The 22,097-nt window shown below is 39.8% G+C and overlaps 1 protein-coding gene across 1 annotated transcript; it reads right to left on the bottom strand.

Moving 5' to 3' along the window:
* Nucleotides 1–2,970: 2,970 nt before the first annotated feature.
* On the bottom strand, nucleotides 2,971–18,915 carry dtd1 (D-aminoacyl-tRNA deacylase 1). The gene is made up of 5 exons (XM_061829580.1): nucleotides 18,757–18,915; nucleotides 18,346–18,436; nucleotides 15,138–15,373; nucleotides 9,226–9,323; nucleotides 2,971–3,439 (listed from the first exon to the last, which is right to left on the bottom strand). Exons 1-5 carry the CDS (start codon nucleotides 18,797–18,799, stop codon nucleotides 3,284–3,286), a joined length of 624 nt encoding a protein of 207 aa, XP_061685564.1. The 5' UTR covers nucleotides 18,800–18,915; the 3' UTR covers nucleotides 2,971–3,283.
* Nucleotides 18,916–22,097: the final 3,182 nt, after the last annotated feature.

Below are 22,097 nucleotides of genomic sequence, written 5' to 3'. Positions count from 1 at the left end.
CTCCTTCTTTCGTGTCCAACCTGGTGTACATGTCTTCATATGCCTCTTGTTTAGCCTTTGCCACCTCTACCTTTGCCCTACGTCGCATCTCGATGTACTCCTTTCGCCTCTCTCCTCAGTCCTCTCAGTATCCCACTTCTTCTTCGCTAATCTCTTTCCTTGTATGACTCCCTGTATTTTGGGGTTCCACCACCAAGTCTCCTTCTCCCCTTTCCTACCAGATGACACACCAAATACTCTCCTGCCTGTCTCTCTGATCACCTTGGCTGTCGTCGTCCAGTCTTCCGGGAGCTTCGGTTGTCCATCGAGAGCCTGTCTCACCTCTTTCCGGAAGGCCGCACAACATTCTTCCTTTCTCAGCTTCCACCACATGGTTCTCTGCTCTACCTTTGTCTTCTTAATCTTCCTACCCACCACCAGAATCATCCTACATACTACCATCCTATGCTGTCGAGCTACACTCTCCCCTACCACTACTTTACAGTCAGTAACCTCCTTCAGATTACATCGTCTGCACAAAATATAATCTACCTGCGTGGTTCTACCTCCGCTCTTGTAGGTCACTATATGTTCCTCCCTCTTCTGGAAATAAGTGTTCACTACAGCCATCTCCATCCTTTTTGCAAAGTCCACCACCATCTGCCCTTCAAAGTTCCTTTCATGGATGCCGTACTTACCCATCACTTCTTCATCGCCCCTGTTTCCTTTACCAATATGTCCATTACAATCTGCACCAATCACAACTCTCTCGCTGTCTGGGATGCTCAGAACTACTTCATCTAGTTCCTTCCAGAATTTCTCTTTCAACTCTAGGTCACATCCTACCTGTGGTGCATAGCCGCTAACCACATTATACATAACACCCTCAATTTCAAATTTTAGTCTCATCACTCGATCTGATACTCTTTTCACCTCCAAGACATTCTTAGCCAGCTCTTCCTTTAAAAACCCCCCTACTCCCATTTCTCTTCCCATCTACTCCGTGGTAGAATATTTAAACCCTGCTCCCAAACTTCTAGCCTTACTACCTTTCCACCTGCTCTCTTGGATGCACAGAATATCAACCTTTCTCCTAATCATCATGTCAACCAACTCCTGTGCTTTTCCTGTCATAGTCCCAACATTCAAAGTCCATACACTCAGTTGTAGGCTCTGTGCATTCCTCTTTTTCTTCTGACGCTGGATCCGGTTTCCTCCTCTTCTTTGTCTTCGACCCACAGTAGCTGAATTTCCACCGACGCCCTGCAGGTTAGCAGTGCCGGGGGCGGGCGTTGTTAACCCGGGCCACGACCGATCCGGTATGGGATTCTTTCGATGAACGCTCATATTTGTTTGGCACAGTTTTTACGCCGGATGCCCTTCCTGACGCAACCCTCTGCATTTATCCGGGCTTGGGACCGGCCTACAGATTGCACTGGTTTGTGCCCCCATAGGGCTGCATTTCACACTAGCACTATCACACCCCAAAAACAAGTAGGAACAGAAATAGTTGCTGTAGAGGCCTGGCAAAGTCACCAGGGATGGATTTCAGCATCAGGTGATGTTTATGCATCTCAGACTTCAGGCTGTAACTGAATTAGACTTGCATCAAAGTAATTAATAATAAATATTTTCATTCCCGAGTGTTAATGTTTCCCATTTACTTTTGTTCCCTTAAAAAAAAAATCAGAGGCAGAAATATATACTGTTGTAATTCCCATACTGTTCACCTGATTTGGGTGTAAAAAGCCGCAAATGATAAGATAAAAAGATAAAGCTGCATTTCAAATTTATTCTGGTTGTGTTTTGAGCAAAAATAAGAAAAATAATAAGGAATTGTCTGTCCCAATATTTATAGACCCAATGGTAACCTGTCGTAACTTGATGTGCAGACCGACACCGTACCAGCCCTCTGCTCAAATACTTTTGCAGTTTACCCACTTTGTTAAAAATGTTTAAAAAAAATTAAACCCAAGTAAACATAAAATGCAGTTTTTAAATTGTGATGCTACTTAAGGGAAAAAAAATATTCAACACTAATTGGCCTGTGGGGGGATGGGGGGTTGTACCGGCCTTGTCAAAGTCTGATTGAATCTGATTGAAATGGTTTGGCATGATCTTAAAAAGAAAACCCTCCATTGTTGCTTTTACTCATTACGAGTGGGAGAAACACTTCGATTTCAGTGATTGATGCTGAGGGTAGCCCAACCAGTTATTAGGTTTAAAGACGGCATAACTTTTTCTGGCAGCATGGTGATGCAGCTGTAGAGTGTTGGCCTCACATTTCTGAGGACCGAAGTCCAATTCCCGGCCCTGCCTGTGTACAGTTGGCATGTTCTCTCTGTGCCTGCATGGGATTTCCTTGGGCACTCCAGTTTCCTCCGATATGCCAAAAACATGCAACATTAATTGGACACTCACTCTAAATTGCCCATAGATGTTATTGTGATTGTGGCCTGTCTCCATGTGCCCTCTGATTGGCTGGCAACCAGTTCAGGGTGTACCCTGCCTCCTGCCCATTGACAGCTGAGATAGGCTTCGGCACTCCCGCGACCCTTGTTAGGCTAACCGGCTAAGGGATGGATGGTTTACTTTTTCCACACAGGCCCAGGTCACTTTATATCATTTAAGTGAATAGTTTTCCTTATGAAATCAAATGAGTAAATGAAATCACCATTTAATAGTAGCTATTTTCTAGTTTAATTGGATTAGCTGTCTATTTACATTTCACACTCAAAGATTAAAGTGAAAAAAGTAAGCAAAAAATTTTTTGATAGCAAGCCAAAAATGTTTTCATTGCATTGTGAATACTGAACTCATAATCCTAGGTAATGTGTGGCCTTTTTTTTTGGTTTCATGTATGACCAATTATTCACTTCACAAACAGGCTTAACAGGTTACAGCATGAATAAAGGACTATCATTTGTGAAATCCCAGAATTTACAAGTGCACCTTATGGGGAAAAGACTTTTTGACTCACATCTGCTGTAATAAATTGTCTGTTGGGTGCTTTATTGTAAAATAATAAGTGGATAACAATCTTAAAGTATAGCATGACATGAGATTGTTGCTGTCTGATGGAAATTGTACTTCAGTACAGGATTTTGAATTTGAGAATCTGAAGCAAACAAAGAAAATGTTTCACATTCCCATGTGTACAACAACTAACAATATTAGCTGCCAGAAGTTGCAATTAAACACATACTTGATTGATAAAGGCAAAAAAACACTAAAAAGACCTTGCCATTTTCCTTCTTTGGGACTAAACTATACATTGATATGTATCCTTGCTCAGTCTGGAGATCTAGGGCTCTCTTTCTGAAGACACGTCACCCTCTGCCCCACTACTGGGATTAGTGTCCTGTCGGGAACGTAGGGCACTCTTCTCCTTACTTGAATCTGAGGGTCCCTTGGATCGTGCCTTTTCTTTCCTTGGCTGCTGCTTCTCCTGTTTGGACGACTGAGGGAAAACAAAAAAAATGAGAAAAATAAACGTGCTTAGTTGATTAATCTTTTAAGTTATATTCCACAGGTTTTTTTAAACTGGCAGTAAAATTAAAAAACTAAATCTTCCAAAGGATTTTTGAGCAGTTTTCCAAAGCCAAGGTTTTCTCAGTACCACTACCATGTGGGATTCTAAAGACTAACTGCAGAATCTGTCAAAATATTACCGACAGTTAAAATCTAAGAGGGCAAGAAAGAACTTGAGTTTGACCTCACCCAACAGGGCTAGCCAAAGAGCACTACAGAAGATACAGCAAGAAATAAAGTTCTGTTTTAAAGATTCAAGTCTTTCGAAAGTTTAAACCAAAGTGTTTGAAAACCTTTACTGTAAGAGCTACAATTAAAGTATGTTCCACTCGTTTTTCTCACAAAAAGGAAAAAAAAAAATCATAAAGTTTTCAGTCCAGTAAGACAGAAAAGAAGCGGAGGCCAGACATTAAAAATGTATTAGTGGTATAAAAATGTGTTTTCAAAGTATTAAACAATTACTTGCCAAGTTTGAGACAAAACAGTGTGGCTTTAGTTATTAACGCAATGGGGGAGGGAGGCGTGAAGTCAAGCTACATTCAAATCTTGCTAGCTGTGTCAAGCACCGACAATTATTATTCTAAATGAACCAATAACACCTGTAATAGTGGAGGGAGGTCAATTTTATATATAATTTTATCAATCACGGTAAGGACACGGGCCACGAAATTTCATAGATGATTCATTTTATCCATTAGTATTGAATTATTGTAGTTATGATCATTTAAGCACTTCTATATCGACATAGTTTGAAGGGCATTGCATGTACATTCCCAAGTGCAATAAAGTTGGGATATTGTGTTAAACATAAAAAGAGAATACAGTAAAATAATTTTCTAATTATGCTCAACCTATATTTGATGGAATACACCACAAAGACAAGGAATTGAATGTTCAAATTGATAAACCTGCAAATAATCATTAACTTGGAATTTTTATGGTTTGAACATGTTATGAAAAAGCTGTGACAGGGTCATGTTTACCACTGTCTTACATCACCTTTTCTTTTGACAACATTCAATAAATGTCTGGGAACTGAGGATGCTAACTGGTGAAGCTTTGTAGATGGTATTCTTTCCCATTCTTGCTTGATGTACAGCTTTAGCTGTTCAACAGTGCAGTGTCTCCCGTGTCATATTTTCGGTTCTTAATGCACCACAAATGTCAATGGGACATAGATCCAGACTGCAGCCAGGCCAGTCTGGTACCCGCACTCTTTTACAACAAAGCCACACCGTTTTAACACATGCAGAATGTGGTTTGGCAATGTCTTGCTGAAATAAGAAAGGGCGTCCATGAAAAAGACTTTCATTGGATGGCAGCATATGATTCTACAAAACGTGTATGTACATTTGAGCACAATGGTGCCTTCACAGATGTGTACATTCTCCATGCCATTGGCACTAACACAACACCATACCATCACAAATGCTTGCTTTTGAACTTTGCGTCTATAACAGTCAAGATAGTTCTTTTACTCTTTGGTCCAGAGGACACGACGTCCACAATTTACAAAAACAATTTAAAATGTGGACTGGTCAGACCAGAGAACACTTTTTCACTTTGCATCTGTCCACCTAAGATGAGCTTGGGCTCAGAGAAGCCGGCAGCATTGCTGGGTGTCCTTGATAAATGGCTTTTGCATTACATAGTCGAATTTGTAGTTGCACTTAGGGATGTAGCGCCAAATGGTATTTACTGACATTAGCTTTCTGAAGTCTTACTGAGCCCATGCGGTGACATCCTTCCCACATTGACGTCAGTTTTTGACGCAGTGACACCTGAGGGATTGAAGGTTATGGAATTTTAATGTTGTCTTTCAGCCTTGCCGCTTACATGCAGTGACTTCTCCAGATTATAGAGGTGAACATCGACCCATGTTTGCATGTGAGTTCAGAATCAGAATCAGCTTTATTGGTCAAATGTGTAAAAATGCACAAGGAATTTTTTTCCGCCAGTCAGACATTCAAAACAAACAACAACAAAGCAACAAGAACAAAGAAATAGACATTTCTGTTTATTGGAACTATTCCTATAAAAGTCGTGCAAGATGTAAAATCTTCATTTTACCAAATTTTCACGGATGCTCCTTTTATACCAAATCATGACACTCACCTGTTTCCAATTAATCTGTTCACCTGTGGAATGGTCCAAACAACTCTACTTTGTCAGGCTTTTTTTTTTTGCCACCTGCAGCTGTTTTTTTTTTTTGGGGGGGGGGATACTTCAGCCACAAAATTCTATGTTAATGATTTGTTAAAAAACAGATATATTGTCTTTTTAGTGCATTGAATTCAATATAGGTTGAACATAATTGATCGTCATAATCATTGTATTGTTTTTATATAACAGCATTACAACTTCATTGGAATTGAGTTTGAAAATTGTGTAACTTGAAGGATTTTTTCAAATTATCTTTATGTCCTTACTGTTATCCAAAAATGTTACTTGAAGTGTGGCTGTTTCCGCAGGGCAGATATTTAGTCATGTAAAAAAAATAAATAAACCAATCAATGCGGGATGAATAAAAAAAGTCGTATTCGATTTTTTTTGAGGGGGTGGAGTAATCTTTTCCGTCATTTGTCAAATTATATGAAAATGACCCACAGAGTGCATGTGGATATTTATAAACTGCAGACAATAATTGCTTACAACAGTATTCATCAGGGCTATCTTTGAGAGTACAGGACAGCTTTATTTCTATTTCTTTCTCCTCCTAAGCTATTCTTGATTGTGGAAAGATCACAACAATGGAGGGCATTTTTGTGACAGAGAGCATTGTTATGAGTGTGTGCACAGCTCTGACTGCGACGCCTTGCAGTTTGCACACGTATACCCCTAATCAAAGCTATCCCCATTTGCTCTTCTCAAAACTCAAACCAATAATGCTACCCGTTAAGTGAAAAAGGCCGGGAAACTATTGCATCTTAGATTATTGAAAGAGACTTTTATTTTAAGTTATTTCTGTTTGACTGCATTAACATTCTACATGAAACCAGAATTACTGTCAGAAAACTGGAATATTACATGGTTGTTTCATCTAATCAGCCCCACCCCAAGAAAAAGATTTAATTCATGTTCATGTTCAAAAATCTTATTTAAAAGCTATAAATGACTTGAATGAGACGATTCATAGACATTACAAAAAAAATTAAAAACAACTAATACTTCTCAATTATAATTACAGTCATAATATGCTAGCATGGCCTGTACCAGAGATTGTCAGGTAATCAATTCAAATTAGAATAGCACCAAGATTCACCACCATTCTTTTTGTGGAATTCTTACCTGTTCATCATAACACCTGTGAAATATCCCCCTTCCCCATTATAATAACATTTGAAATGAGTTACCCATTCCAGCAATTGTTTCCCGTTTTGAAATAGTTTCCCATTTCGACAACTACAGTATTTCCTATTGATTGGAGTTGCCAGTTCAAAATATCCTCCAAGTATTGACAATATCTCTAGGGAGGATATTTTCACAAGAACGATGTTTTGCTTGTTTGATTAATTTCTCCTGGTATGTGAATGACTGGAGCAAGAAGTCGATTTCAAAAAGAGGTTTAATACACATCTAGATAGAATAAGTAAATAGAATAATTTAAATTTTTAAAATATTAAAATAAATTAAATATGATAAAATCTGTTTTTAACAACTTTTAAACACCTTAATATACATACAATAATACTTATAATGCTAACTGTGCTCAATAGTCATTTATACACACACGTGCGTGCAACATTACAGTCTCCCCACCTGTCCTTCTGCTCAGTATCATAAAAACTGCATTTTTACTTGTGGGATGGCTGTTTGACATACAAAATCACAGATTACATGGAAAGAAAGGCACAAACTATGTTGGTCATTGGTCACTCTCTGTCAAACCTGTCCTGTTGGCTGGGCATTTCTCCCTAATGTTGAGCCTTGGCTTCAGTTTCTTATTGACTATAGCTAAACATCACAACTGACAAGCTTCAAATTCTGAGGACTTATTAACATCCCTTTTTTTGTGCCAGAAAGCTGACTTCACTATGGGGAGAGCAGCCAAAGTCAACTGGGCACAGCAACAAAGCAAGGCAAATTTATTTACATAGTACATTTCATACACAAGGTAACTCAATGTGCTTTGCATGATTAAAAAGATTTGAATACAGAGAAATAAAACATTTAAAAGGGGGAGGGGAAACAATGAAAATGTCAAAATATATATGTAAAATAAAAAAAAAAAAAAGAAGTAAAACCGCAAACAGAGCAAGTAATATTGTTGAAAAGTGGAAATACTCCAAAAAGGATGTCAAGAAAGAAGAGTTTTCAACTTGGATTTAAAAACATTCACACTTAGGGCTGACCTCACCTCTGTTAGCAACTTATTCCATTTGTATCCATAATAGCTTTATGCTGCTTCAACATGTTTGCCTTGCGTCTGCAGTTCACTATTTGACCAGAGTCTGTCTATCTCAGAGCTCTACTGGGTTTGTATTCCATAAGCATGTCTTTCATGTAATCAAGACCTAAGCCATTTTGTAATTTATAGACCAGTAGCAGGATTTTAAATTCCATTCTGAAGCTGACTGGAGGCCAGTGTAAGGACTGGAATTGGAGTAATATGCTGTGACCACTTTGTTCTGGTCAGAACGCGAGCTGCAGCATTCTGAATGACCTGCAGCTGTTTAATACTCTCTGGGGGAGTCCAGGCAGAAGACCGTTACAGCTTGTCAGCTTGACACATACAAACATTCACTCGAGATATGTTCTTCAGATGGTAGAAGGCAGTTTTTGTGATTGATTTGATATGAATGTTGAAAGTCAGATCAGAATCAATCAGAACACCAAGTTTTCGGACTTTTAAAGATAGATAGTTCGGGTGTTTACCAACAGTAATTCTCTTTTCTTTATTGCCAAAAACAATTCTCAGTTTTGTTGTGGTTTAGTTGAAGAAATTTTTGGCTCTTCCACCTATTTATTGTATCTGCGTTAGACAATGGCACAACACCTCAATTGAATTTTTTTCATCTGAAGACACTGCGAAATACAACAGTCATCTGCATAACTATGATAGTCAAAATCAAAGTTTTGAAAAATTTGATCCAAGGGTAGTAGGGACATTCTTGTGGTGGAGTCTATAATAGTGACCAGAATATGATATGATCTCAGGTGTAATATATGACATGATATGATGGATGAATTTAAAGAACACAAGGAAATGTAAATGTATTGCCATTTCATTGTTTTCAATGTGGCGGCACGGTCAGGCAGCTGTAAAGCATTGGCCTCACAGTTCTGAGGACCCGACTTCAATCCCGGCCCGCCTGTGTGGAGTTTACATGTTCTCCCCGTGCCTGCGTAGGTTTTCTCCGGGCACTCCGGTTTCTTCCCACATCCCTAAAACATGCATTTGTTGGAGACTATAAATTGCCCCGAGCAAGTTCACACAACTGCTGCAATTGTTGCTCAGGGCTTTGCTTATTACCATGCAACAACAGCTTTGGCTGGACATGAACAAGCACAAACCCATACACACGAAAAACACCAATCTAGTACCACCTAGTGGTTTAAACAGGTATGAAGCTAATGATGAGCATGAACTGACTTTTTAGTCACACATAACTGAACTGCAGCTTCGTCAGGTGTTTTGTCACCGACCCACCCAAAAAAAAAAAACCAACAACAAAAAAAACCAAAAGGAAATATGGATTTTAAAATATTCAGTACCTGTCGGGGATCTGAAGTAACAGAAGGTGATGTCAGCTCAATGGTTACAGGGCCATCATTTTGAATGTGTACCTGCATTAAGGCCCCAAACTTTCCATCTAAAAAAACAAAGGAAGTAAGTTAGCATGTATGCTGGTGTCCTCTAAAACAATAAAGAAAATGTTAGTACAACAATTTGCATTTTGAAGATTACCACGAGCGATTTTAAATCTATGACAATATGGGAGAAACAACTGTATGCAAGGAGAATGCTATTGTTTGAGCATAATCCCTTCCAAGATGCCTATCAACATTTTAGTTAGCTAACTTTTAAATTTCCCTCCAAGATTGCTCATTTGTGTGTGGAAAAAAATTGCAGGTAAGCATCACTCAACAGAGCCTTCATCAGTGTTCTGCAGCTGATAACACCACTGGGACAAACCATTACAGTGAAGTAAAGTATTTGAAAACCCTGCTATATGGCAAGGTCTCCCACTTAGAAATCACGGAGGGGTCTGAAATACTCATCGTAGGTCCATGTCTACTGTGATAGAGAATCTAAAAAGAAAAATCCAAAAATCACAATGTATGATTTTTTTTAACGATTTGTGTTATACAGCTGCAAACAACCATGGTCTTCCTCTTGCTCTTTTTCAATGCAGCTCCATCCTCAGCACCCTTCTGCCAATATACTCACTCTCTCGCCTTTGGACATGTCCAAACCATTCAAGTCTGCTTTCTCAAACCTTGTCTCCAAAATATCCAACTTTGGCTGTGCCTCTCATGAGCTCATTTCTAACCCTATCCAACCTGCTCACCCACCCCTAGCGAGAACCTCAACATCTTCATTTCTCCTACCTCCAGCTCTCCTCCTGTTGTCTTTTCAGTGCCACCGTCTCTAACTCGAACACCACTGTTTGATAAACTTTGCCCTTCATCCTACCAGAGACTCTACTGTCACATAACAGTCTAAGAGTTTGCCTAAGCAGTCTATACAGTGAAGAAAAAGTATTTGAACACCCTGCTATTTTGCAAGTTCTCCCACTTACAAATCATAGAGGGGTCTGAAATTTTCATCATAGGTGCATGTCCACTGTGGAAGAGATAATCTAAAAAGAAAAATCCAAAAATCACAATGTATGATTTTTTTTAACGATTTGTGTTATACAGCTGCAAACAACCATGGTCTTCCTCTTGCTCTTTTTCAATGCAGCTCCATCCTCAGCACCCTTCTGCCAATATACTCACTCTCTCGCCTTTGGACATGTCCAAACCATTCAAGTCTGCTTTCTCAAACCTTGTCTCCAAAATATCCAACTTTGGCTGTGCCTCTCATGAGCTCATTTCTAACCCTATCCAACCTGCTCACCCACCCCTAGCGAGAACCTCAACATCTTCATTTCTCCTACCTCCAGCTCTCCTCCTGTTGTCTTTTCAGTGCCACCGTCTCTAACTCGAACACCACTGTTTGATAAACTTTGCCCTTCATCCTACCAGAGACTCTACTGTCACATAACAGTCTAAGAGTTTGCCTAAGCAGTCTATACAGTGAAGAAAAAGTATTTGAACACCCTGCTATTTTGCAAGTTCTCCCACTTACAAATCATAGAGGGGTCTGAAATTTTCATCATAGGTGCATGTCCACTGTGGAAGAGATAATCTAAAAAGAAAAATCCAAAAATCACAATGTATTGTTTTTTAACGATTTATTTGTGTGGTACAGCTTCAAATAAGTATTTGAACACTTGTCTATCAGCTAGAATTCTGACCCTCAAAGACCTCTTACTCCGCCTTTAAAAGTCCAAATCCACTCCATGTATTATCCTGAATCAGATGCACCTGTGTGAGGTCATTAGCCGCATAAAGACACCTGTCCACCCCATAAAATCAGTAAGACTCAAACTTGTTACATGACCAAGACCAAAGAGCTGTCCAAAGACACCAGAGACAAAATTGTACAACTCCACACGGCTGGAAAGGGCTATGGAGAAACTGTCAAGCAGCTTGGTGAAAAAAGGTGTTGGAGCAATCATTAGAAAATGGAAGACGCTAAACATGACGGTCAATCTCAATCAGAGTGGAGCCCCATGCAAGATATCACCTCGTGGGGTCTCAATGATCCTTAGAAAGGTGAGGAATCAGCCCAGGAAAAAACGACAGGACTTGGTCAATGACCTGAAAAGAGCTGGGACCACCGTTTCCAAGGTTGATAATGCACTAAGATGTCATGGTTTGAAATCATGCATCAAATCAAAATCAAATCAAACGCCTCTCATGCCATTATATGCGGTGCATACAACGAAATGAGTGCTTCTCTACAAGGTGCAGTAAAATAGAATAAAAATCAAAGAAAATCTTAGATGAGAAACAGATAAAACATCAAGGCACACTTATTGCTAAAATAAATGAATAAATAAATGCACAAAAGTGCTGTTGCATAATATTCCATTACAGTACTGTTATTTCAGTGGTTTGAGTTCAAGGAGTTGATGGCTCTGGGGAAAAAGCTGTCATTGAATCTGGTTGTCTGTGTTTTGTGGGACCTGTACCACCTGCCAGAGGGCAAAAGGTTAAACAGGTAATGGCCAAGATGTGAAGAGACCTTTACAATATTAGTGGCTCTGCTGTGATAGCGGGAGTTGGTAATGTTCTCTCGGGAGGAGAGCAGCCAGTGATCTTCTGGGCACTGTTGACCAATCTTTGCAGAGCTTTCCTGTCCGCTGCTGTGCATCCAGCATACCAGGCTATGATGCAGTAAGAGAGGATGCTCTCCACGGTGGTTCTGTAGAAGGCCTGCAGCAGTTTAGCTTCTAAGTTGTTCTTCCCAAGCACTCTCAGCGAGTGGAGTCGCTGCTGGGCCTTTTTCACCACCACAGCGGTACTTACAGTCCAAGTGAGTTTGTCCGTGATGTAGACTCCCAGAAATTTGAAGTCATGAACCCTCTCCACACACTCCCCATTGATGAACAGTGGGACTGGGTCGACGCCGCACTTCCGGGGGTCCAGGATGATTTCCTTTGTCTTTGTGGTGTTCAGTGTTTGTAGAACACCACTTTGACAATTTACCAATCTCGTCTCTGTCGGCAGACTCATCATCTTCTGGCATGGTACGGAAGGTTCCCCTGCTTAAACCAGCACATGTCAAGGCCTGTCTTAAGTTTGCCAATGACAAAGGAGTCATGGGAGAAGGTTTTGTGGTCAGATGAGACAAAAATGGAAGTTTTTGCTCATAATTCCACGAACTGTGTTTGGAGGAAGACGAATGATGAGTTCCATCCCAAGAACACCATCTCTAATGTGAACCATGGGGGTGGTAGCATCATGCTTTGGGGGTGTTTTTCTGCACATGGGACAGGACGACTGCACTGTTTTAAGGAGAGGATGACCACAGCCATGTATTGTGAGATTTTGGGGAACAATCTCTTACCCTCAGTCAGAGCATTGAAGATGGGTCGTGGCTGGGTCTTTCAACATGACAATGAAGCACACAGCCAGGAAAACCAAGGAGTGGCTCTGTCAGAAGCATATCAAGGTTCTGGTGTGGCCTAGCCAGTCTCCAGACCTAAACCCAAGAGAAAATCTTTGGAGGGAGCTGAAACTCCGTCTTACTCAGCGACAGCCCAGAAACCTGTCTGATCTAGAGAAGGTATGTGTGGAGGAGTGGGCCAAAATCCCTCCTGCACTATGTGCAAACATGGTGAAAAACTACGGGAAATGTTTGACCTCTGTAGTTGCAAAAAAAGGCTACTGTACCAAATAGTAACAGTGGTTTTCTCAAGTGTTCAAATACTTATTTGTGGCTGTATCACAACTAAATTGTTATTCGTAAAAAAGAAAAAAATAAATAAATCATGCATTGTGATATCTGGATTTTTCTTTTTAGTTTATCTCTCTCACATTGGACGTGCACCTACAATGAAAATTTCAGACCCCTCCATGATTTCTAAGTGGGAGAACTTGCAATATAGCAGGGTGTTCAAATACTTATTTTCTTCGCTGTATGTGCACCACAAATATTAAGTCAGAATATCTTTCAAAATGTCAATTATCACTTCTAAATGTGGTTACATTTTATCAATGTACCACATTGACAAAATACAACTTCTCAAAATATACCCTCCCGTTGAACCTCTCCTTTGGAATAGTGTGCCCCAAAAAGAAAGAAAGAAAAGCCAAATAAAATACATAAAAACACACAATTTGATGCTGGTAGAAATTAGGCCTATTGTGGTGCCCTGATGACACATTTGACGTCACAAACAATCATACGCACAAGTCTGTAAACTTTTGTGCACATTTTTCAGTAACAATTTGGTTGAAGTCTAAATTGGACATCTTTTAGGGACATTACATTTCAAGATACCAGGAAGATAGCGCAAAGTGTCCTGTATGATTAAGTGGAGCCCACAGGTGTTTTGGGACAAATTGGAATCAAGTGAGCTATTGAGTGTGACGATAACCTAAATGTTTTTCCAGTGGGTCAGAGAGAGATTCACAAAACTACATGCACACGAAGGATGCTAAAAGAATGCTACATATCCCATTTCTTCTCCGAGGCCAATTAGATGTCCTCACTCCTTCCTACCCAGCAAAGTCAAGATGTTCTCTCCACCTGCTACTTGGTGGTGAAACCCAGTTTAGTCTCACCATTAAAGGGCTTAACAAACCCATTTCCAGTACCCAAAACAGCTTGAACTTGCGAGACAACTCAGTATTGATCCAAGTTACTAGGTTTTTTTGGAGCCTGTTTTATGCAAATTCTAAACTAGGTTCTTAATTAATAGCGTTGGGGTGCACAGTGCCACACAAGGAATGAATGTTCTTCAGAGTAAAGACAGAGGAAATGTTTTGCCCTCTGCCATTCTTGGCTGTTTCTACTGTGGGAAGACCCATGACCAAGTGAATTAATTAATTTATAAATGAATAACTAGTGAGGATAGGCTGTAAGGAAAACGCAAATATAGATGTTTGACATTTATGGCCTGGAAGTGTTTTACATACAAGCAGCCCTTGATATTGATACCGGCCAACACCTGTGGGTGAATTTTAGAAGTGGCAAGTGGAACTACAATTTCCACAATTCACTTCGGCAGGCTGTATTTTAATCAAGAAAAAATTCTCCCACGAACCTCTTGCTGACCAGTGTAATTCAACCCTGAAAAATTTGGCCCTGTATTACGGTTGGGAAATAACTTACCGTACACACAATGTAAAATGATGGTGTGTTAAATTGCTGACTGTCTAGTAACTCTGGGAAACAAGTAGAAACAGTAGTTTGCAGGGGTGAACTATTATGACCAAAATGCTAAACCTGGTTATTTTGATCCATATTGCATCACGATTATTAATTGTGATTGTTCCTCATATGAGAAATGTCTTTATTTTTACTGTACTACTTTTGAGCCAATAGGGTAAACAGCTTTCAGTGCAAAATGTAATTTAAAATGAGAATGATCGATTAAAAAAAAAAAAAAAAAAATCAAATTCACGTACCAATTTCATATTTACAAAAGGCTAACTGAATAAATATGCAATTAAAGAGTGCAAGCATGAAGTGCGACTCAATGGAACCAGACATAAAAGGCTGCAAGCACTGACATTTAAAAATTCCCATCAATATAGTGAATTTTTAACAAAAATAAGCCTCCGTTCTTCTGGTTCACCATAGGTCGTGGGTGCAAACTGCAAAGAGTGAGACAGCTGTGATTTGCCTCTTTATTTACTCTTGGTGTTTTGTTTTTTTTGCAGTCAGGCCACCCTCCAGTCAAAAAAATGAAAATTTATTTTTTTTAAAAAAGCTTCACATATAGCGCATTGGCTGTCACTAATTTCTAGTTCACAGAGTGCACTTGATGAATACTCTTTTGTCAAATATTATGTACTGTGAAACTGCATCAGAACATACCATATGAAAGTGTTACTAGCTCACCCACCTTTAACCAGCCCAGGCTTGTACGCACTCCTCATGTTCTCCAGGATGCTGGCATAGAAAGGTTGGGACAACTCCGCAGGCATAGCCATGTGGTAGTCCGGCTTGTTACCCTTCAGTACACACTGAAGTGTGAACTGGCTCACACACAGCACCTCATAGTCCCGATCCATGACACTTTTGCTCCATGGCCGACCATTCTCATCCTCAAACAAACGCAGGTTCAAGATCTTTCGTACACTGCAGGCAAGAAGAAAAGTGTAACAAATTCTGGGGGCCACAACCAAATCTTATCTGGTCAATAAAATATCTACCAAGCTTGAAAGGACACCACTGGACCAGTGGAGACATCCACGGAAAATATGTTGCCACCTGATTTCAAGAGTGAAATACCTTCGATGCAGTCAAGTGGAAATAGTAGTCGTAATAGTTCTAGTGGTAAAAAATAAGTTTGAATTGAATGATTTAGGTGGGAACATTGCCAAACATGCGCACTTACAGAACATTAATTGTAAATTTGTTTTCTTTCCATTCCCTAATAATAAATTTGTATTTGTTTTATGTTTTTCACACTTTTTGTAAAAGTTTCAGATTTTCATTAATAAAATTTTGGTCACTTTCATTACATAAATCTCATTGAAGAGGATGTCATACACATATATATATATATATATATATATTTATATATATATATATATATATATACACACACACATATATACATACATCCATACACACGCACACACGCACACACACACACACACACACACCACACACACACACACAGTCAGTCACATTTGACGAGCACGACCTCGCTCGCGCGCCTCCGTGCTCGCAAATCTGCACAGTACAAATAAAAGTAAAATCACGCGCGTAAAATTTGTTACGAGTAGAAAAAAATAGATATTGAAAGATGTCGCTTATTTTGTGTAGTCTTGACATTAATTTACGTGTTTATTTCAGAAACGTTAACTAAAACAACCAGTATTCACCCGGAAACATGAAATGCAAGTTAACCGTACTGAGCATCTACGGTAGTTAGGCAGAAAGCGCGTGTTCAGAGCTGCTTCACGTAGTGCGAGGGCATTTACGTCGAAAGTCATCAACATAATGAGCCATGTCAAAGGAAATTCAGTTACACCAGGGGTGCTCAATGCGTCGATCACGAGGCAGTGTGTCAGCATGCGCCCCCCCCCCCCCAAAAGACTATCATCCACCTCGTCGCTTGATTCAGGTGTGGCCAATACGTCGAGCACACACACATAAAGGCGCGCTTTAGCAAGCCGGCCTCCTATTTACGCCAGTCCCGTGATGCATGTCCCCCCACCACCACCACAATACATCACGATTGCCGACAGGAATGTTTGTTACAATGTATCGCTAACTTGTTGCCACTAACAACGATTATGTTGAACTAAACTTTCAGCATTTTCAAAACATCGCGGGTATAGACCATTCATCTTTATTCCATGACAGGCCAGTGGATTTAACTTTTCTTCAGATAGTTTGTCAGATCAAGAATTTTTATTGATGAAAAATTCTAAATACCGTTTTATATCATGTTCTACTAATAGTTGAAATTGGAAATTAGCATTTCTGAGTTTGAAATCTTGGTTTTCTATTTTAGTTATGTATTTGTTTATTTTATTTAGTTATATTAATCCAGTAAATTATTTTCAGATCTTGAGATTCCATCCCTAATCACACCCACAACTTTATCTGCGAGCATGACTGACCACACCAGTACATTTTTCAAATGTGAGTGCATATGCGCACGCACGCATGCACACACACACACACACACACACACACACACACACACACACACACACACACACACACAGTAACGTATAGAGCTCATGCACCGATATCAAATGGGACTGTTAATTCACTTACGCTTGTCTTGGACAAATGGATCTACACATGTACCTGGTGAGTAAGTCGTCGAGATTTACACGGAAAAGTTTGAAAGCGAATAAAAGTCTGGACGCATACGAATACTTTGTTGTTGGATCTGTTCTCATCAGGAATAAATCCTACATAGTGATGGTTTTGACGGCTTGTGAACACGGAAGTGTGTTCGGCGACACTTTATCTAACCTTTGCCGAAATACATCAATCTTTTCATTTAGTATTCAATACAAACACAAATATTTACATAAATAACCCTGGTTTTACACAAACTCTCATTCATTAACTATGATTGAGAAAAAAAAAAGGGCAGAGTCATCTCCATGGAACGTACATGGAAGTGATTGCAGCCACACTTAACCTCCGTAAACCTCTGCGACAGACAGTTTTGTTTGAACATGCATTGTTGTCAAATGAGCCAATTTGGCATTATAAATATTTTTTGGTAATTTGAGATTGAGAAGAATAATTCCTACCTGAAATGACGTGATTGCTTCACAGGTGTGTGTGTGTGTGTGTGTATTTTGTTTGGGCACCATCCATCATGTTTAATTGCCGAAATCCATCAATATTTTCTGGTCTTTTCAGCTGGTATTACTGGTGGATCTCTCTGAATATGTGTCTCGTCTGTTGTGACAACCAACAACACAACAGGTCTCGGGTATTGTCAATATTTTCCTCCGGGTCAATGTCTCCCACAATGTCGAGCATCTCTGACCAGCAATATGGCGTGGTGTAAATGGTGACGTCACTTGCACGAGCTCTATATACAGTATAGTCACTGTAAATGTCTTGCCCACAACTATGAGGTAGGCAAACCTGAAAAGATCAAAAATTTGACAAGCAAGAGCTTGATTGTGCTATCTAATATTATTGTAGTGCCCTTGGATATGCTCAATTATGACACTGTTGCTGAAGCCTTTATTCCCAAGAGCAGTAACTGAATGCACATTCATACCAGAGTTGCTCTCAGTCATCTGAAAGTTACGCCCAGGCACGCAACACTCAAGGCATCCTGTCTTGAGCCAACGCTGAAACCTAAATGTCCCGTTCCTTCTCCTCCTCCATCTCTAGCCATGTCACAACTTCGATCAACAGGCCCACACTCAAAGAGTTCAGATATTACATTTTGTGATCGTCACTGCATTTTCCCCCAATGTTCTAACGTTTAACCGTAGTCAGAAAACAATGTTCACTTGATGTGAAAGGATTGTTCGTAAAAACATAGTTTGAAAATAAGGTCGTCTAAAATGTACGTCATTGCAAGATCAGTTTTTATTCTGGGTCCCCCGTGCACTTACATGTACTCAGCATCTGCGTGGGTGTCGTCCACAGACATACCTAGCAGAACACACAATCCCCGTCCAATTGAACTTATTTGATCTTCTCCCACTGCAGGAAAAAAAAAGTGGGGGGGGGGGGGATTAGTGGCTCAAGCGCAGCGATTCACCACGTGTGAGGATGAGTAAGCATAAAGCAGCCATTCTGTTTCCAAATGATGCAATAGGTCTACACTAGCTGTATTATCGTTTTGCGTCCTAACCCCAAACTAACCTAACTTAAATTTAATACACTTTGTTTTTCAATTATAGTTGCCTACTATGAAGTCGTGCTATTACTAACCTAGCTAGTTTTAATCAAGACGCCAATGAATTGGTTGACAAATCCAAAACACTGCCATAGCAGTTTTTCATATGAAAGGAACTGTTTACCTGTGACAGACGCCCTGGTAACTCTTTGAATTATCGCCTTCATTGTTTTTGCTATGTTTCTCCGTACATTGACAAGTATAGCACGCAAATATCCACACAACACAATATCGTGAAGCACGTATACATAGACAAGACAATAGTCAAAAGCGCTCTGAAGAGCACCGGCTCAGCGTCGTGCCTACGTGACGGCCACATTGGTTGGGGCAAAATTCCAATAAAAGTCAATGCATGTTTTAAAAGTAAGCAATAACATTCTAATTTCTCATCATTTTTTTACGATATTTACATTCTTCCTCAATGTCAAAGTTTGTGTTATCAAAATAAATATTGCGGGGGGAAATGAACCCAACAGTTTTCCGCTTGGGATTGTACGGCGTTGTGTGCATTCGTGTAGTACGTACAGTACATGAATTTGCAATCATCCTTGGACACATGGAACTCGCCGAAACGTTGCCCCCAGTAGTCTTGCGTCACCAGGCAACTCAAAAGGGCGTGTCAGAGCTACTTATTGGTTTTACCTATGTCTGAGAAATCCTGCCCCTTCAACCGGTCTCTTCTCGAGTTTCACTCACATTAACAGTAATACAGCAATATTATGAGTACTGACGTGGGAAAAAACATTTGGAAGACAAGCGATTCTACTAGTGCACACTGCATATTCAGCATATGTTCAAACACTTTCCGTATGGCCTGTTAAAACACTGAAACTAAAAAGAGAAATATTGAATCTGTAATTGCCAGGAGTGTAAGTTTGTTAAAGTTTCATACGTACGTAACTGGTTCGATTCACACTTTTGTGTGAACAGGAAGACATCTAGATATAAAAAGATCATTACACTTGTTTGAATCCCAGCTGTCGACTGTTGTCTAAGTGTCCTTAAAGAACATAAGTCTGCAATTTCTCGTGTATAATGCGTCCTGAAGTTTAATGTGCATCCCCAAAGTTGACTTAAAAAAATCATGAAAACCCTTCTACCAATGAACACGTGCTACTTCGTCAGGAGTGATGACTCTTTTAAATGCACCTCCATAACGATCCCTTGTAGTCGACACTTTTTGTCTTAGTTTAAGTTAAATCAAACTCACGGTTTTTTTATGCTTGGTCGATAAAAGATGTGTCGCTAACGATCGTAAAATGGGAAACTCTGGCGAGCAGGTCAGGGATTTCAGGTTAGCGCACACATTACCATAATACATATAAATGTGTAACATAAGACATCAAATATCATATTGAAATGTATATGTATACCTTTTTTTAACCACTCTATGTACCTGTATGACCATACAATGTGATTTTCTTTTTTATTTTTTGCCTAAATATAATGTGCTCTATTGACTTTTTAAAAATATTTTGGGAAAATTGTGTGCATTATATGAGAAGTAACGGTAACTAAATTGCTCCTTGTGCGTCTGGGAGCCCTGCTACATACAGGACCCCCCCCCCCCCCCATTTTTTTTTTATTAAAAGACTATTTTACTTATACTTTCATTATTTGCTTTAATATGACCTTATACATTTAATCAACAGATAAGGCGTTGTCCATTTGCTAATCATACAAGAATGTGTTGTACAACGTGGCGGTTGTCCTTGATCTTTTTTTACACAGAAACCATCTTGTGACATCCTCATCGCCCTGGCGTTGCCGTGCTGCGCCTGCAAGTGAAGGAGACAAACAACACCAGATGAGGAGCGGAAAGTTACTACCGGCTCAAGACGAGACTTGGGTGGCAACCACTTCTCCCATGGACTCATACATATAAAAACCTTGTGTTACCGGTTGTGTTTTCTTCTTAGGCTATCTTGTCAGAAGACACGTCTCGTGTGCAGCAGATGCCTAACTCAGACCCAAACGTCTATATTGCACATTCCTTTCTAAAAAATCCATTTGCTGTTAACTTGTCTAATCATTGGTCATGTCTTCCTTGATCCGTGAACACGCGTAGGGTCCAACTTGCAAATCCCAACAAGATAGATAGATAGATAGATAGATAGATAGATAGATAGATAGATAGATAGATAGATAGATAGATAGATAGATAGATAGATAGATAGATAGATAGATAGATAGATAGATAGATAGATAGATAGATAGATAGATAGATAGATAGATAGATAGAGATAGATAGATAGATAGATAGATAGATAGATAGATAGATTTCAAGCTTATTAATTTACATAAGTTGAGCTTTCATAGATTCAGGACCCACAATACTGTATAAACAACTTAAAGTATTTGTTCATTTTTACATAATAACTAACTTTAACATAGGCTAGTGTGTGAATTGTGGATCTTATGTGCTGACTTTGTTTATTTGATTGCTTTTTTTTTTGTGTCTATCTGCAGCCCGAAGGGGTGCACAATTCCTGTGCCTCCTATAGGCCGGTACCAACCCCGGATAAATGCAGAGGGTTGCAGCAGGAAGGGCATCTGGCGTAAAACCGTGCCAAACATATATGAGCGTTCATCATATGAATTCCATAATGGATAGGTCATGGCCCGGGCTAACTACGCCTGCCACCAGCACTGTTAATTTGCAAGGCGTAGGTAGAAATTCAGGTAATGTAGGTCGATTATGTAGTCAGCAGAAGAAGAAGAGGCATGCACAGTCCCTACAACTGTGTGTAGGGTCTTTGAATGTTGGGACTATGACAGGAAAAGCTCAGGAGTTAGTGGACATGATGATTAGGAGAAAGGTTGAGGTATTGTGCATCCAAGAGAGCAAGTGGAAAAGGAGTAAGGTTAGAAGGTTAAGAGCAGGGTTTAAATTCTTTTCAGTAGATGGAAGAGAAATGGAGTAAGGGTTATTTTAAAAGAAGAGCTGGCTAAGAATGTCTTGGAGGTGAAAAGCGTATCAGATCGAGTGTTGAGGCTGAAATGTGAAATTGAGTGTATTGTGTATAATGTGATTAGAGGGTATCCCCCACAAGTAGGATGTGACCTTGAGTTGAAAGAGAAAATTTGGAAGGAACTAGAAGTTGTCCTGAGCATCCCAGAGAGAGAGTTGTGATTGGTGCAGATTTCAATGGACATGTTGGCGAAGGAAACAGGGGTGATGAGGATGTGATGGGAAGTATGGCATTCAGCAAAGGAACTTTAAGGGTCACATGGTGGTGGACTTCGCAAAAAAGATGGAATTGGCAGTGGTGAACACTTATTTCCAGAAGAGACAGAAACGTAGTGACCTACAAGAGTGGAGGTAGGAGCACGCAGGTGGATTATATTTTGTGCAGACGATGTAGTCTGAAAGGGGTAACTGATTGTAAGATTGTCGTGGGAGAAAGTGTAGCTCGGCAGCATAGGATGGTGGTGCATAGGATGACTCTGGTAGCGGGTAGGAAG

This window comes from Syngnathoides biaculeatus, chromosome 9, assembly GCF_019802595.1.
Source record: "Syngnathoides biaculeatus isolate LvHL_M chromosome 9, ASM1980259v1, whole genome shotgun sequence".
In the NCBI taxonomy this organism is placed as follows: Eukaryota; Metazoa; Chordata; class Actinopteri; order Syngnathiformes; family Syngnathidae; genus Syngnathoides; species Syngnathoides biaculeatus.
Note: the sequence above shows the minus strand (reverse complement) of the source record. Positions and strands in the feature narration are given on the sequence as shown.